The following is a 16,977-nucleotide window of genomic DNA, read 5'->3' on the forward strand; positions in this document are numbered from 1 at the left end:
TTGCTACACTCCTGGAAATGTTCTTCTTAAACACTTACGTGGGACATTCTTCTTTCTCAGACCCCTCAGACTAGCAAGAGATCTGTCTCATGCATTGACCTTTTGACTGCCCCTAGATTCCAAACTCAGTTCTGCTTTCATCAACCACAAATATCAGGACTGAAGTCACACAGCAGAGAAAAAAAAAAAAGACCTAGTTTCTTTTGAGCCAAAGAAAGTTCCATCGCTTGTCTGTTCACATACCCCAGAGCCCACCCTCTCATTCAGATGCTCTGTCCCCTTCAGTCCTGGGAGACAGCGTGTCTCTGTGACCTCTCCTGGTAGAGACAGCTTGGCATTTTCCCCAACCCTGAGTGATTTAGTCTGAATTCTCCACTCATGACGCATTTCCTGGTACTCAGGGTGTCCCCTCCTGGTCGCCCCCTCACCACTGAAACCGGCTTCCTCTCTTTTCATCTGATGCTTAACAACTGTCAGGTTGCAACAAACATACTTCAAATCCACATTCTCCCAGTTGCCTAGCAACAATTTCCCTCCTGGATAAATCTGGATTTCCTGTATCAGCAGCCCAGGACTGAACACAGCAAGCCTGCACTGTCTGTCCAGTGCTTCATCTGCTTCTCACCTCTGTCTGGGTGTTTTCAAGACAGCAGCTCATCCTTCCACCAGCTCCGAAAGGCCATGTCATTCCTGTAAACACCCTTTTTTAACTGAAGGCTACATATTTACCCTTGTGTTGGGTAGATCCTCAGCTTAGAAATAATACTGTTTTCTAGATGGTCTTCTTGAATCAGAGAAAGTAAAATGAACAAAAATTGCAACTCACAAAATGTTCTTTTGTGTGCTGGCAGAGTGGCATATGTTTGATTAATCTATTAGGTCTAAAGGATCAGCAAATATTGCTTAAACAAATGTTTTGGGATTTTTTTTAGTAGCTAATACACTTTATTTTGCCTTAAGAAAAATATTACATAGTTCCAAAGGACAGACATATCTCTTGTCCCATGAGAACACAAACAGAGACCTAGTATAGTCAGAGTTTTCTTGATTGCCAGCTAGGCCCTTCTATTCATTTCTTTTGAGTACAAATCAAGGCCCAGGGATCCCCCAAAGACCAACCATAGCTGATGGGAAATGATAGAGACATACCCTTTCCACAGCCCTATTTATATATCCAGTCTTTCTTAGGAGGCCTAATCAGGCATTGAAATTGTGTTGACAGTGCTGAACCCAGTTGTGACATGGAAGGGTTACTTGTTATTTGGGAAATTAAGAGAATTTGTTGGCATAGGAGGCAGTGGTCTCTCTGTGTGTGAGGGAGAGAAAGAGGGAGGGAGAGAGGGAGAGAGAGATGATGCTTGCCATTTTGGTCTATGACCTTTTTTCCAGAAATGTTTTTACATTTCCATTCAAATAAACTTTCAGTCTCTTCCAATTCTTTTGGCAGTAACAATCCACGTGAATTTGAATTGATAATGGGGAAGGGAACCAAAGGAAGAGAAGAGCCCTGGGAAAGTTATTTTATAATTTATGGCAACATCAGTCAGACAGTTGGTGGCCAGATATGTATGGAGGGCTCCCTAGGGGTGCCAGGCACTGTTGTGAGATGTAAGTGGTACTAGAGATGTGAATCCAAGACCCTCATCATTTACCATCTCTACTGGAAAGAGCTAGGAAAAAACTTGTAACTATGGTACCAAGCACATAGCTGGAGCTCAGTAAACATTTGAATAACTAATGTTATTAAATTATTAACAAGATAAAAAAAAGAAAGTGTTAACTAGATCCCAAAATGCATCTCAAGCTATTGTTTCTCCTGTTCCCTCTCCCTCAAATTCCTGGTTTTGTTCTTATCTGGCTGTCTCTCTGGTCACTCTCTCTTCACCTTCTGTCTCCACCTGGAATTCCTGGCCCTCCCCTTGCATCCACAACACTCCCTTCACCCTCAGGATCATCACCTTGTCTTCTTTCAAACATCAGCTCAAGTGTTACCTTCCTCATCTGTAGATGGGACTGACCACTCCTTTCCTGTAAGTCACATCATATCTCTAGAGACATACCTCATGGAACCTAAAACCTCAGTTAGACTCTGTTTTTTTTCCCATTAGATTTTAGTTGATTTACTCATTAATTAATACAAAATATTTATTGAGCATCTATTATGTACCATGCCCTGAAGATATAAAAGAAAATAAAGTTTACAGTATAGTGGAGAGACAGATATATTAAAAATAATAGCAAACCAGGGATCCCTGGGTGGCTCAGTGGTTTAGTGCCTGCCTTTGTCCCAGGGCACGATCCTGGAGTCCTGGGATCGAGTCCCGCTTTGGGCTCCTGGCATGGAGCCTGCTTCTCCCTCTCCCTGTCTCTCTCTCTCTCTCTCTCTATCATGAATAAATAAATAAAATCTTAAAAAAAATAATAGCAAACCAATATAAAAGTGATAAATGAACACGCTGAGAATCTAGTCGTGGCTAGGAGGAGCACAGACGTCATGGCGAAGGAAGACAGAGCATGGAGTGAGGGAGGGAAGGCTTTCTGGAGAAGTTGAGGTGGTTTCAGAGGAGTTGACTCTGCCTACTAGGGGAGGTGATAAAGATGCAGTGAAATGGGGTGGGTTGGCTATTTTATTTATTCAGCTCTAAAGTAATGGGTATAGTAGCTTTACTACTACAGAGGCCTACAAGAATGAGACTTGAAAATAAAAAAATATGACTCTTAAATACAAAGAAAAGCTTTAAAACTGAAATCAATAAGCATTACATTGAATGTTTGAGGAAGGTAATATTATTCAACTTTATTGTTAAATTTAGTGTTCATAAAATTTGAAATTCAAAAATCTAGTTTATAATTCAGGTTTTCCCACTTTACAAACATTCCTAAGTATTTGCAATGATTGCTGAGAAATCATATCAGATCATTCATTAAATGAATTACTGAAAGCCAAATAATTTCGGAAGCAAAATTAAGAGCCCTTAAAAATATATAGAAATCTAGCTATAGGGGATCCCTGGGTGGCGCAGCGGTTTGGCGCCTGCCTTTGGCCCAGGGCGCGATCCTGGAGACCCGGGATCGAATCCCACGTCGGGCTCCCGGTGCATGGAGCCTGCTTCTCCCTCTGCCTATGTCTCTGCCTCTCTCTCTCTCTCTCTCTGTATGACTATCATAAATAAATAATAAAAAAAAATTTAAAAAAAAAAAAAAAAGAAATCTAGCTATATTGATATGTGGATATAGATACCTATAGATATGACAGAGACACGGGTGCTTTTCAGTGTGTTGAATTTGATGCAGGACAGAGTTTTAAGGCCAGAATGTGCCTAGAACCTACAGAGGTAAAGGAAGGGGCATGGAGAGAAGATGCCCACTTGGGCAGAACACAGCCACAGATCATCTCCAGCCCACAGCCAAGAAAGGAAAACAGACACCAAACTCATAAAGAAGGGGAAGTAATTAAAAGCAATTAGGAGCTGGTGACTAACTGATGTCCAATCTCTTTGGACACATAAATGTAACAGTTCTTTATTTTCTGTGTTCTGGGTTCCTAGCCCCTCTTAGATCCCTTCCCATTATGTAGGACCTGGTTATCTTTTCTCTGCACAGCTTCTTAGGACTCCTTCTTAGGACTTCAAGGACTCCAGTCCTTGATTCTAGCTTCCTCCTAAATCAGTTTTTCAGATACCCCTTGGCTACCCTCTTGGCAAAGAGAGGGCTCACCCTTCCCCACACTCAGATCCAGTACCAGTTCCTATGTCTCCAGGCTGAGGATTTTGACAATGAGGTGGAGTGGGGAAGAATCAGTGATGACTATCAGGCTTTTAGCTTTGGTGACAGGGCAGAAGGTGGTGCCACCAGCTGATGAAGTCTGTACAGGAGCAGAAACTGGTTTGGGGAAGGTGATGTGATCAGTTTAGGATGAATTGGATCTGGACAAAGGTCCAGCAGATGGCTGGGGGTTAGAGGCACAGAGTTAGAAGTCTCCAACAAAAAGGTAGAAGATTAAATGATAAAGGGAATGAGACGATTTGGGGAGAGTAGGCAGTGTGAGAGGAGCAAGGCCATGGAACCCCTCAGGAGCCCCAGTAATGAAGGAGACAGTGGAGGCAGAGGAGCTCATGAAGAAGCAGAGGAGGGTTAGAGCAAACCAGACAAGAGCAGTGTCACAGACATCAGGGGATGAAAAGGACATGATCAAAAGTGTTGAGAGAAGCAGAGAGATCTGAAAAGGCAAGAACCAAAAGTATCCATTAGACTTAAAAACTAGGAGGAGGAAACTAGAGATTTAACTAGAATGTTCAGGTGTCTTAGTTGGATGGTGAGGGTGAAAGACAGGAGTATCGGTGAGGAACTGAAGTACCAAACTGAACATAGACTACTCTTCCAAGAAGTGTGGGAATAAAGGGTGAAGGAAGGCAGTTAGACTGTAGCTACAGGGGAATAAAGCATCAGAAGTAGTTCTTTCTTTCACACGGGAGGATCTTGAGTACATATAATGTGATGGTAGTGAAGAGAAAGCTGAAGATACATCAGTGAGATTCTAGAAGGTAAACTCCATAAAGGGAGGACTTTGTATTGATCATTGCTATACCCCCCAGCACCTGGCACATAGCAGACCGTCTATACAGATTTCTCAAATGTGTAATTATGTCATTCAGAAACTACTACTGGCTGTAACAGAATGCTGAAAACCAATGGCTTTCATATTCCTCGCAAAGCGGAGTCCTGTGGTGGGTTATTCAGGAGTGGTATGGAAGCTCCACAAATTTTCTCAAGAACCTAAGCTCTTCTTTGTTTCCATCACTCATCCTTAGCATGTGCTTGATCATCTGGTGATCTTGAGATATCTGCTGTACCTCCCCCAGCACATCAACGTTCCAGGCAGGCAGAGGGCCCTCTTTTAATAGGCTTTCTCCAAAAGTCCCACTCTGTGACTTTTCCTGATATCTTATTGGTCAGGATTTTGTCACATGACCACCCCATGTACAGTGGGGGCTGGGAAATGTAGTTTTTTAGCCAGTCATTATCACCGTTTACAAAATCAGGTAGACATACATATTAGAAAATGTAGAAGGAAGTCCAGTTCGATGGAAGAGAAGCAAGAGAGAAGGCTAGAGAGGAAGCCATGTGTGTCCAGCCCTGATACTGACCTTCTCTCCTGGAGGTAGTAGGGAGCCATGTAAGATCTTTAAGCGGGAGAGGTGACGTGGTTACATTGACTTGTTAGGTAACTCAGGCTACAGTGTGGGGAATACATTAGAAGAGAGGAATCTAGAGACAAGAGGCCAGCAAGAAAGGCTATTCTGATGAAAATGTTCTGGGAGAGAGACAAGGAGAGCATGCGCAAAGGTAGTCCTAGTAAGGAAGAGAAAAAAGAGAGGAGAGAATATTTATTTAGTATTCATTCATTTAGCTATTTATTCTCGCAGGCAAAAAGCCTCTTTTTTTATTTTTAAATCATTCTCTTACAGAAATAAGCATAAAAATCGAGAGAATGATATAGTGAACTCCCATGGATCCGTCACACAGCTTCATCAGATGTTTTCAACATTTGGCCATTATTGTTTAATCAGTTTCTTACTTTTTCCCCCTGAAATCTTTTAAAGCAAACCACAGGCAATATATTCTTTCACCCATATATACTTCCCTATGTATCTCTAACACATGGAAACTTACTTGTTTTAACAAAACCACAATTCTATGATCACACCAAAAAAAATAACAATAATTCCCTAATATTATCTAATACCTAATCATGTTCACTTTCCCTCTGATTGTTGCAGCTGGTTTGTTCAGATCAAAATTAAAATAAAGTCCACACATGGCATTTTATTGCTGTATCTCTTAGATCTCCTTTCATCTCTACTAGAACTTATTGGAGTAGTCAGGAGGTGAATCACAGGAGTTGGTGATAACTTGCCACTGGCACACATTTTTACCTGCTGGCTTCCTCCCTACCTCCTCTTCTCAGCCCCACCCTCCCTTGGAACCATAGCAGGAATTAAAGTGCTTTGCCCAGAGTACGCTGAAACTATTTTCAAGGAGTTTGAAAAGAAGTCCTGGCAAGACCAATGTCTAGGCCCAGTGGGAAGGCTAAGGAGAAAAGATGCTTCTCAGTGGTGTAGTTCAACAGTGTTTTTGCTGCTACTTCCTCTGATAAATTGTCCTCCTGTCTGCTTCGTAGCCGTCACAACAAAGCTTTTCATTTTACTGTTAGGAAATGAACCAGGAATGCCAATGTTCCAGGAGTGTGGCTGTATTTATTCTTCAGTAGCAGGGTCTGAGAGCCTGTGAGGGCCCCTGCGCCCATGGCAGAGAGAAGGCAAGGCAGGCCCGTGTCTAGAAGTTGGAAGGAGACTGGGCTGCCCGAAACCTCATTTCACCTGCTTCTCAGCTGGGCTGCAGCTGGATCAGCCAACCTATTATTTAGGAGAACCACCCTGTGACTTGTGGCTTGTGGTCTATAGATACTTGAGTCAGAATTATACACCAATCTTGTTAAAAATGCAGAGCCCCTGCAGACATAGTCAGGATGCACACTTGAGTTTGAAAACCACCATCTTGGGGATCCCTGGGTGGCTCAGCGGTTTAGTGCCTGCCTTTGGCTGCTCCAGGGCATGATCCTGGAGTCCCGGGATCAAGTCCCACATCAGGCTCCCTGCATGGAGCCTGCTTCTCCCTCTGCCTGTATTTCTGCCCCGCCCCCATCTCTCATGAATAAATAAATAAAATCTTTTTTTTTTTTAAGAAAGAAAACTGCCATCTTAAAACATAGAATTCAGTCCTAAAAGACACATGATCAGTGAGTCAATCAGTTTTGAGATTATAGAGAATGAAGTCATTCATTCAGGACTTGAATTTGGTTTCTGGAAAACAAGTTGTTCATGTTGGGCTCAGGTTTGGAGCCAGCAAACTTGTGGGCTTCCACATTCCCCACGTAGGTGGAAAGTGCGTCAATAGTTTTGTGTTGGCTCCTGGGCCTGGGGTCACCAGAATACTACTGCCAACTGGATAATTTGCAAGGAAACTTCTCTTCAAAGCTGCCAGCAGCAGCTTTAAAAGAAAGATGATATAACTAGCCAAATCTTCCATATAAGAAAGTAGTGTTAAGCAGAGGAAGAGCCACAACCTACTTGAAGAAGCCTCAAAGGGAAGCAAAGATGTGAACAAGAAGGAAGTCCGAGTGTGTCTGCAGAGCCCAGGTGCACAGATGGGCACTTCTGCACTCAGCCTTCCTTTACAGATCAGCAGCTGCACTGTTTCCCTTCCTCCAGGAGGCTTGTCTGGTGTTGCTAAACCAGCAGTCAGAATCACTTTGGCATATTTAATGTCACTGTGAAATTATTTGTGATTGGCTAGCTCAACTGGGAGCTGAGGCTGGAATCAGACCTGGAATAAAAACCTTTGATTTTCTCAATTAGATAAAATAAGTTTGTTTTTGAAAGGAATCTAGCAGAAGAGGTCCTGTGATTAGGAAAAAGGGAGGAAATGTTGTTAAGCATAAGGAGATCAGATAGCACCCATGTGTATATGTGTACCTTATACATATATGTATGTATATACACACATATATTTTTTCCTATCAATTACAGCTTCCCACACTCCTAGACAGCAGTTCTCAAGGTATCAATCTGAGATCCTGGGGAAGAGTATTTTCTGACATATCATCAAGGTTTCGAGAGGTAAGCGGCCTGATGATACTAATGATAATGTTATTATATCTTTCCACCATTTTACTATACGTATTGTATCAAACAGTTTAATTGTACCTCAGACCTGTTCAAGGAGAAATACATTTGAAATTTCTACCTAGCAATTTCAGAGCACTTGTTCATATCCTAAATTACCTGTGCTCCTAGGTTGGAGGCAAAAAAGAAGGGTACCATCCTAATTTCACACCTAGGAAAAAATGCCACCATGTCTTGTGTGGCATATTATCAGTGGAGTAACATTGAATCTAAGTCCTTCCGTATTGATGTGGTCCATCCTGTTATGCTTTTACAATTCACCTATAGCTATACTGCTAATAGCAATAGCATACACATAGTGCTTATAGGCATTATTTTAAAATGTCTTAAATACGTTGACTCATTCCATCACAAAGAAAAAAAATGACATTTTTATGCTATTTTGTGAAAGATGTACGTGCTTCAATTAACATCTGGTTGCACAAGCCTTTTCCTGTATAGAAATTGATTCTCTACTAAATAGGTGAGAGGTGCTGGGAGTGTGATGATGAAGAGACAGGTATGGTCACTACCCTGGTGAAACATACAATCTAATGAGGAAGAGCAATGTGAAATAAACAATTACCTTCAAGTGCAATGTGTCTTATGAAAGGCAGGCAAAAGGTGAAGCATAATTTTCCCCCCAAATTTTTCCCTTCAGTATTCGCAGCTGACATGGGCTTAGTCAACCTGGAAAATTGCATTGTGGAATCTGTGTCCATAAAACTAAGTTTGGCCTGGGCAGAGTGTGAGCCCTGCTGTTCAGGAAGGGTCAGAGAAAGGCTCATTGTACTGATGGCCACCTGCTCTAGTGGGAGTCTCTGTTTAACATTCTTTTCTTTGTGAGCATTTAAAAAATTCTTATCAGTATAATAGAGTTGAAAATGATAGGGAATGTGAAAAAAGTCTCCAAAGCCCATCAACACTCCTCAGTCTGCGTGGGAGTCCCAAAAGTTTTTTTGCCTGTCTAGATAGCAAGTGTAAGCATTTGTGAATTCAGTTTAGCAGATGGCTCCATTTATATTAACTGATACTAGACCGTTTGACCCTAGAACAGCCCCTTCATCTCCAAGTGCTTTGATTAAATGAGCAACATAATAATGATAATAACCCCTTACAAGACTGTCATAAGACTTACTGTTTTCGAAGCAATTTGAGATTCCAAGTTTATTATTGAAGCCTAGACTGTGATTGTGATGATTATAGGCATGACTCACAGTGTAGATCCTACACAGTGCTCAACAGTTTCAGAGGGCAAGTGTTGGCATGTGGACAAAGACAGGGATGACAGGTAAACATCACTTATTGAAGTAGGGAAGCTGTTCCAGTCTCACCTGACTGAATCCTAATTTTTTTTTAATTCCCAACTGCCTTTGAAAAGTAGTAATAAGTGTGTTTGAGGAATAAAAGGAGCATTGTTTTTGTTTTACATATTCTCCTAAAGCAAAGCCAGATGGCATATGGGTGCTGAGACCCTGGCAACTCTGGAACCCTCAACTTAGTTCTCAGCATTACAGATCTGCCTTCAAAGGATGAGTCCAGCAAGGGCCATGGGTATTCATACAGAGAGGAGAAGACCACCAGCCTCTTCTTAGTTTGGTGCACAATTCAAAGTGTTCTTCCAAGAATGGAGACTTCATCTGTTCTATATTTGCTTGGATCATAACACACATACACATACCCACACACACACACATGTACATACACGCATAAACCACAAACCACATATTTCAGGGAAATGGGAGAACTCACATTTGGTAAAATTAAGCTAACAAGATAATTTTCCAAATATAAGAAACTAAATTCTAAACTACTTGGCCAAAGAAATTTGCTGTGATCTTGCTTTTCTAGGACAGAGCCATTCCTCCATCATTTTGTTTCCATTTTTTCCCCCAGTATTCCCATCTTGATGGGGTAACAGAACCCAAGAACTGGCTTGCAAAAAAAATGCTCACTACATTTCTCCAAGGACACATTCCCAAGGAAGTCAGATAAAGGGGATTAAAAGAGAGAAGCGATATTAAAATATATTGGGATTAACTTTTTTATTTTAAGACTCATTCTAGTTTCCTTTTAGGCCCTGAATAGATGGCAGTAGATTTTTACTTCACAGCTGGATTAAGAATTGCTGAGAACATGCATGTTTTCTTTTAAATATAGAAGCCAATAAATAAATAAATAAATAAATAAATAAATAAATAAATAAATAAGGAAGTCAAATGCATATATGGAGGTCTCCCCATACTTTGGAGCTCTGGCATCAGAGTGATTATGATTCTAGCTGCCTTAAAATAACCTGAAGCCTTTGCCCTGCCCTAGTTCATCCATCGACCGAGTGTTGAAGACTTGCTATGGGTAACCAGGCCTCTCACGCAGACTGGCGGTCCAGAAACCTTTGCACAGCTGATGAGCATTCTGTCTGACCTCTTGTGTGGCTACCCAGAGGGAGGAGGCTCTCGAGTGTTCTCCTTCAACTGGTATGAAGACAATAACTATAAGGCCTTCTTAGGGATTGACTCCACAAGGAAGGATCCTATCTATTCTTATGACAAAAGAACAAGTAAGTTTTCTGAGTCATGTATATAAAAATGGCATCTGATGTTGGTGAAGCTGATGGTTTAACACTTCCAGGGAAACCCAGTCCTGGGGTTAAGTCAGTCTTGCTGAGGGTACTTGGGCAGAGAGGCTTTTGCTCCCAGAAAGTCCATTTTCCCTTGTAAGAAAGGGGAAATTTTCATAAAGAATTCTGGATATGAACTATGGAAAGAACTGAGACCCACTTGGAAAGAGAACAGAGGGGACATATCCCACTGATCTGATTAAACTAGGGTTAAGTTCTAGAGAAGAGAAGATAAATGAGGAGACAGCCCAGAGTTGCAACCAAAGCTCGGGTCAGAAGGGCCCTGACAAGTAAACATGGCTGCGAGATGTTTTTACAAACATGGTACAGTGAAAATCTGTTTGTGCAGTACTGAGTTACATTCTGAATGGCAAGTCTCTGGCAAGCCATCTTTCCCACCTTTTATTATTTTAGGAGGAGGCTTCTATGGGGTAAAGGAAGGTGGGGTGGGGAAGAAATGCAACTGGGTGACATGACCTTTGAGTTAAAATCGCAAAGAGGCAGCAAGGCATGTACCAAAAGTAGTTGGGTCCTAAAATAGCCCACATGACAAAGAAATTAAGCGGCTCTGTAAAGGGAAATTATTGAGGCTAAAGCTGAGATTCCAAGGGGAGGCTTTATTTGGCCTCATGTCCCTTTCATGTGAGAATGGCATCTGTTCCTTGTAGTAATCCCAGGCAGGCTTCTTAACCTCCTTTCTAAAGCAGAATAAACCACAGGGCAAGCCCCATTCTTTGTTTCTCTGATGAGGCCCTTATTGAGATGCACTGTGGCATTTTGTTACTTACTAATGATGAGCTTGTTATTGGTGGGGTACAGCCTATTAATTTACGTTATTTGTCAAATCCTCCAGCATAAAGTTGAATGAGACATGTGATTTGAACACACTAATGACTATGTTTAGCATTGAGCAACAGGGAATTTCTGTAAAATCTGTCCCTTCTCTCCTGGCAGCGACCTTTTGTAATGCACTGATCCAGAGCCTGGAGTCAAACCCTCTCACCAAAATAGCCTGGAGAGCAGCAAAGCCTTTGGTGATGGGAAAAATCCTCTTTACTCCAGATTCTCCAGCAGTACGCAGAATACTGCAGAATGTAAGATCCTGGCTGGTCTTGTCCTTTCTACCTTGGACCTCCCAGAAGAATGAGGGAGAGAACACACGCATGCATGCACGCGCCTGCTCAAGCACTCAGTCTCCTGGTAGCAAGACTTATGTTTGTTTTTTGCTTAGTGGAGTCTTGGGATCCTCCCCCATCTACAGTCATCATTGGAATGCTTTGTGCCCGAGTCCCTGCCTGGGCCCTCCCTTTTCTACAAAACTTACAAGGAGGTTTTCTTCCCCAGTGCCTAAATTTTATTCCTAATGGAAGAGCTCACAGTTCTCTGAATCCTGGCTCCCTAGAAGAGACAAAGGCAGGAAGTGAGAAAGAGCATTTCCTCACAGGGAGTCCAAATCTAGCTTTAATGAGGCTCCAGGACAATGACATTGTCACTATTACAAGTATCTCTGAGATCTTAAGAAGCTAGATTCTAGCAGTGTGGAGGCCAGGAAATAGCAGATTGTTCCGGGAAGTATCAGTAGACTGAGGAAGTAAAGACACTTCCTTGAAAGCCTCTCCTAAACTCAGGGTTTGTGACAGGAGCAGGGAAGATCCAATCAAAAGTTCTCTCTCATGTTTTTCTTCCCTGTTCTTGTCTCTATCTCTTTCTGGTTTTAGGCCAACTCAACTTTTGAAGAACTGGAACGCCTTAGGAAGTTGGTCAAAGCCTGGGAGGAAGTAGGCCCCCAGATCTGGTACTTCTTTGACAGGAGCACACAGATGACCATGATCAGAGTACGGATGGCAGGGGGAGGGGAAGAGAAGGACCAAGAAAGTTCCATAAATTTCCTTTTCTCAGTAAAGGGTTGATCTGCTGGAGTTGGATCAAAAGATAGTAAGCAAGGGATAAAGGCACTAGTTCTGGAAGCTGTCACCAAGTAGAGTCACCAACTTTGGGTGGGAAATGTTTCTTGAATTCTGGGGGAAATATAAAAACTGGTCAGTGGCTTCCTGAAGTTCCTTGCTTTCATAAATTTACTTGAGGGCCTCAGATTCAAATGGCTACCTCCCCAGGGGGCCAGCTCTATAACTGTAGACTCAACCAAGTATGTCTGTCTGCTGTCATTTCCAGATTTGCAAAGCCAGGAGGTCAGAATCTTATATAGCAGGGATTAAAAGAGAACAACAAAAAAACCCATTAAAAAAAAGAAAGTTTCAGGAAAAAGAAAAGTTTCCTATATACCATTTTCCCTATCCTTCTTCCCCAACCCCCAACATACATGTTTTCCTTCTATAGAGACCTGTGTATTCAGGGGAAATGGAATATAGATAGGCATGCCTTATCATGGAGTAAAACCCACTAGCTTTTTAAGGGAAGCTAAACATCTATCCTTATTCATTAAAAATTGGAAAACAAGACCAGAGATCCTGTGGAATTTCTAAATACTGTGACTGTTTTGCTTCATCCTAAGGACACCCTGGAGAACCCAACAGTGAAAGGCTTTTTGAATAGTCAGCTTGGTGAGGAAGGTATTACTGCAGAAGCCATGCTGAACTTCCTACATAAGGGTCCTCGAGAGAGCCAGGCTGATGACATGGCCAACTTTGACTGGAGGGATGTATTTAACATCACAGATCGCACCCTGCGCCTGGCTAGCAAATACCTGGAGGTAAGACATCTCCTTTTCCCCGCTGATGAACCAGGAATTCTCACAGTTCCCATACAGGGTGGATTCTGTTCTCTAATAGCATATCCACACTTTAAAAAGTTCCCTTTTGGGATCTCTGGGTGGCGCAGTGGTTCGGCGCTTGCCTTTGGCCCGGGGCACGATCCTGGAGACCCGGGATCGAATCCCACATCGGGCTCCCGGTGCATGGAGCCTGCTTTTCCCTCTGCCTGTGTCTCTGCCTCTCTCTCTCTCTCTGTGACTATCATAAATAAATAAAAATTTAAAAAAAAATTAAAAAAAAAAATAAAAAGTTCCCTTTTTACAACTCTTGATGTGTTGGCTCCCTGATAGCTCCCTGACTCTTCCTGGGCTGCTCCTTCCCCCCTTGTAGCTGGTGAAGTAGTTGTGTCTGTCCTCTACCCTCTCTTGCCTGCCATAGATTCAGTCATCATTGACCATCATGACTCAACTTCTGAGGTCCCACTGCTTGCTGGAAACTCTCACTTCCAGGTTCTACAGGCACATCACATTCAATATATCGCAAAACAGATTTGTTTTCTCCTCTCCACAAAACCTGTCCTCCTGTGGCATTTCCTACCCTGACCCTGGTCCTCAGCATTATTCCAAATTATCAAGCCAGAGATTTTAAGGTCATCCTCAATTACCTTTCTTCCTTACCTTCTGTACAACAGCTATCATTCATTGAGTGTTTCTTTGTGCCAATCCCTGTGTTCAGTGGTTTCACACATGGTAACTCATTTCATCCTCACAAGCGCTCTGTGACGCATATGCTGTTACCATTCTTATTTTACAGATGCAGAAACTGAGGCTTAAAGAGGTTAAATCCCATCCTGTAGCTGTTATGTGTAGCAGATCACATCCACATCTGGGTGAATCAGAGCTTGCCTTTCTGATCCCTCTGCTGCCTCTTTCATGTCTGGTCACTGAGGATAATTATACGCCCAAATCCAACACATGATGGTTTTTCCCCCACCACTAAGAAACTCCAACACCAGCTGGGTTTCCTGTGGTTCAACTCCATTCTGGCACTACCTGGAAATAGCGTCAGATCCCTGGGTTAATAAGGACTCAGTCCCTTGATACTGGTACCCACCTCCACTTCAGACATTCCCCTCCTATTTCTGCCCACAGGTTCAGATAGCAGGTTCCTATGACCCCTTCTTGGAGTCAATTAATTTGCTAGAGTGACTCACAAAACTCAAACATTTTACTCATTAGATCACTGGTTTATTATAAAAGTATGTAACTCAGGAGCAGCCAAATGGAAGAGATACATAGGGCAAGGTATAAGAAAAGGGTGTGGAGCTTTTATATCCTTTCTGGACACATACCACTTTCCCCAAATCTCCACATGTTCACCAACCCTGAAACTCTGCAAACCCCATCCTTTTGAGTTTTCATGGAGGCTTCATTACTTAGGCATGGTTGATTAAACCATGGCCATTAGTGATGGAACTTAGCTTCCAGCCCACTCCCTACCCCTCCCTTCCAACCCTATAATCACATGGTTGGCTCCTCTGGCAACCAGTCCTCATCCTTAGGTGAAGTCCACAAGTCACCTTATGAACATAACAAAACACATTTTATTATTTTTTTATTTTATTTTTTAATTTTTATTTATTTATGATAGTCACACAGAGAGAGAGAGAGAGGGAGGCAGAGACACAGGCAGAGGGAGAAGGAGGCTCCATGCACTGGGAGCCCGACGTGGGATTCGATCCCGGGTCTCCAGGATCGCGCCCTGGGCCAAAGGCAGGCGCTAAGCCGCTGTGCCACCCAGGGATCCCACAAAACACATTTTAATGGTATTTCTTAGGAAGTTCTAAAGGTTTTAGGAGCTCTGTACTAGAAACAGACAAAGACCAAATACATATATCTTATTATAAATCATAGTATCACACTGAACTTTGTCTATCTCCTGAACATTTCTCAACTCCACCTCTTGCTTTTAAGGCTCTCTGAGTTCTGGAAGCATTGTCATGCCTCTACCAGCCTGTTTCAATGGCTTCCTCCCTGGGCTCCAAGCCGTCTCTGTTGGCTCAGGCATTGCTCCACACTGCCACCAGATCTCCACTTCAAACACACATCTGCTGTCATTACTCTCAGACTTTCAGGGATTCAGTACCCAGGGAACACACATGCCTTCTACACCTGCCACAGCCCACCTTTGCAGTCAAGGCTCGCTTACAGATCTGTTGGTCTGCTCCACTGGCCGTTTTGCCATCCTCAGGCATACCCCAACTGCTCATACTTCTACCCTTTGCACATGTTGCCATTGATAGAGTTCTTTTGCCTAAACAAAAAAGAGAATTGACTGGTTGACCTAACCTGGAAATTCAGGGGATCTAGGGATTGAATGCCACCATGAGACCCTTGTGCCCTTCCACCTCATGTTTGTGCTTGCCTCTGCCTGGCTTCGATCTCAGTGAGGCCCTCTCCATTTGGTGGGGCATCAGCTACACACAGTCCTCAGTGGTCATGTTTACCCCAGACATTCTGCAGAAAGAGGGAATGGTTTTCCCAGAGCATAAACAGTACACCTGGACAGTTTTCTGATTGGCCTGGCTCTTCGAATCTCTGAGTCTCTGGGGGGATGGTGTACCATGATAGGGAGGTGTGGGTCATATACCCACCATGAGGTAAGAAAAGCTAAATTAGTTTAATCTGAATCTCAGGGACTGAGCAGGATTACTGGGAAGTAGAGAAGGCTGTTTCCCCCAAAAGAAGAAACAGAAGGCAAAAAAGCCTGAAATGACTTCTCCTTCCCCATCTGTTGAACCTCCATTCATTCTTTCTTTGAGATTCGGCTCTCAAATGTCACTTCTGCTTCAACATAAGTTTAGCCATTCACACCTCTGAGCTTTCTGTACCACATATGTCCCCATCCCTGGCCACGTCACCACCATCTACCTGCTGTGGTTATAACACAGGCAGGGCTCTGGGAGAGAGTATGGATGGGAGAGAAGAGCTCTATTCCTTCATTCTTGCAGAATGGAGTGCCATGGTTCTCACAGTGTTTTGTTAGTTACCGCAGGAGTAGAGAATACCTCTTGTCTTTTGTTTGATTTTACATTTGCTTGGTGATATAAAGGTCTCATTTTCTTGAAGGATTATTTTTACTGTGTAGTTTGTGCTTAATGTAGCAAACAGGTACCTAAGATACACCAGTTGCTTAGATGGATAAGAATTCAGTTTCTAGAACCAAATAGCCTGGGTTCAAACCTCTGCTACTGTGCCTCAGTTTCTGAATCTATAAAATGAAGATATTAATAGTGCTTACCTAATGACCTGATAGGAGAATTAACTGAATTAATTCACGCAAAGTACTTGGAACAATGCCTGGAATATAGTAAGTGCTTTAATACTAACTTTTTAACAAAATACAAACCAACCAAAAATAACTGCTCAGGAGGAGAACAGTGAAGTGTTAGTGAAATCAGACTTAGCCACTGAGCTGTTCTTGGTGCCCTTCTAGGGATTATGAGCAGCTAATTACATCCTGCCTCAGCCACCAAGACTTCCGAGGGCCTTGCAATCCCATTAACTGAGCTAAATGCTCCTAAGCAAAGGCTGTGGTGGCCACAGGTCAGTGGCCTCCCTCAGGGGTTCCTAAGAGGGGTTTTGATGGAGGCAGAAGCCCTGCAGGTGATTATGATGAGGTTTCTGGTCTTCCTGCTTTTGCAGGGGTCAGAGGGAGGAAGAAAGCAAGGGGATGCTGAACTGAAAGGAAAATGCAGGAGGGAGAAATGTGCAGTGAGGAAGAAACCAATCACTGCAATTGATCCTGAAATATTCTGCTTCTGTTCTTATGCTTTGTGAAGTCTGGTAGAGCCTCAAGAAACCCTCCAGCTCCCATCCTGACAACTGCTCAATAGCAGAGTGGGATGAAAACTCTTTCCCCA

General features: G+C 42.8%; 1 protein-coding gene across 1 annotated transcript in view; it reads left to right on the forward strand.

The window, feature by feature from the left end:
* The window catches only part of ABCA4 (ATP binding cassette subfamily A member 4), a 128,766-nt gene that overhangs the window by 27,322 nt on the left and 84,467 nt on the right, over positions 1-16,977 (forward strand). The window contains exons 7-11 of the mRNA XM_041748552.1: positions 7,590-7,679; positions 10,044-10,284; positions 11,299-11,438; positions 12,063-12,179; positions 12,857-13,054. Of these exons, the coding sequence (XP_041604486.1) occupies positions 7,590-7,679; positions 10,044-10,284; positions 11,299-11,438; positions 12,063-12,179; positions 12,857-13,054 (786 nt within the window). The remainder of the gene's footprint in view (positions 1-7,589; positions 7,680-10,043; positions 10,285-11,298; positions 11,439-12,062; positions 12,180-12,856; positions 13,055-16,977) is intronic.

This window comes from Vulpes lagopus, chromosome 3, assembly GCF_018345385.1.
Source record: "Vulpes lagopus strain Blue_001 chromosome 3, ASM1834538v1, whole genome shotgun sequence".
In the NCBI taxonomy this organism is placed as follows: Eukaryota; Metazoa; Chordata; class Mammalia; order Carnivora; family Canidae; genus Vulpes; species Vulpes lagopus.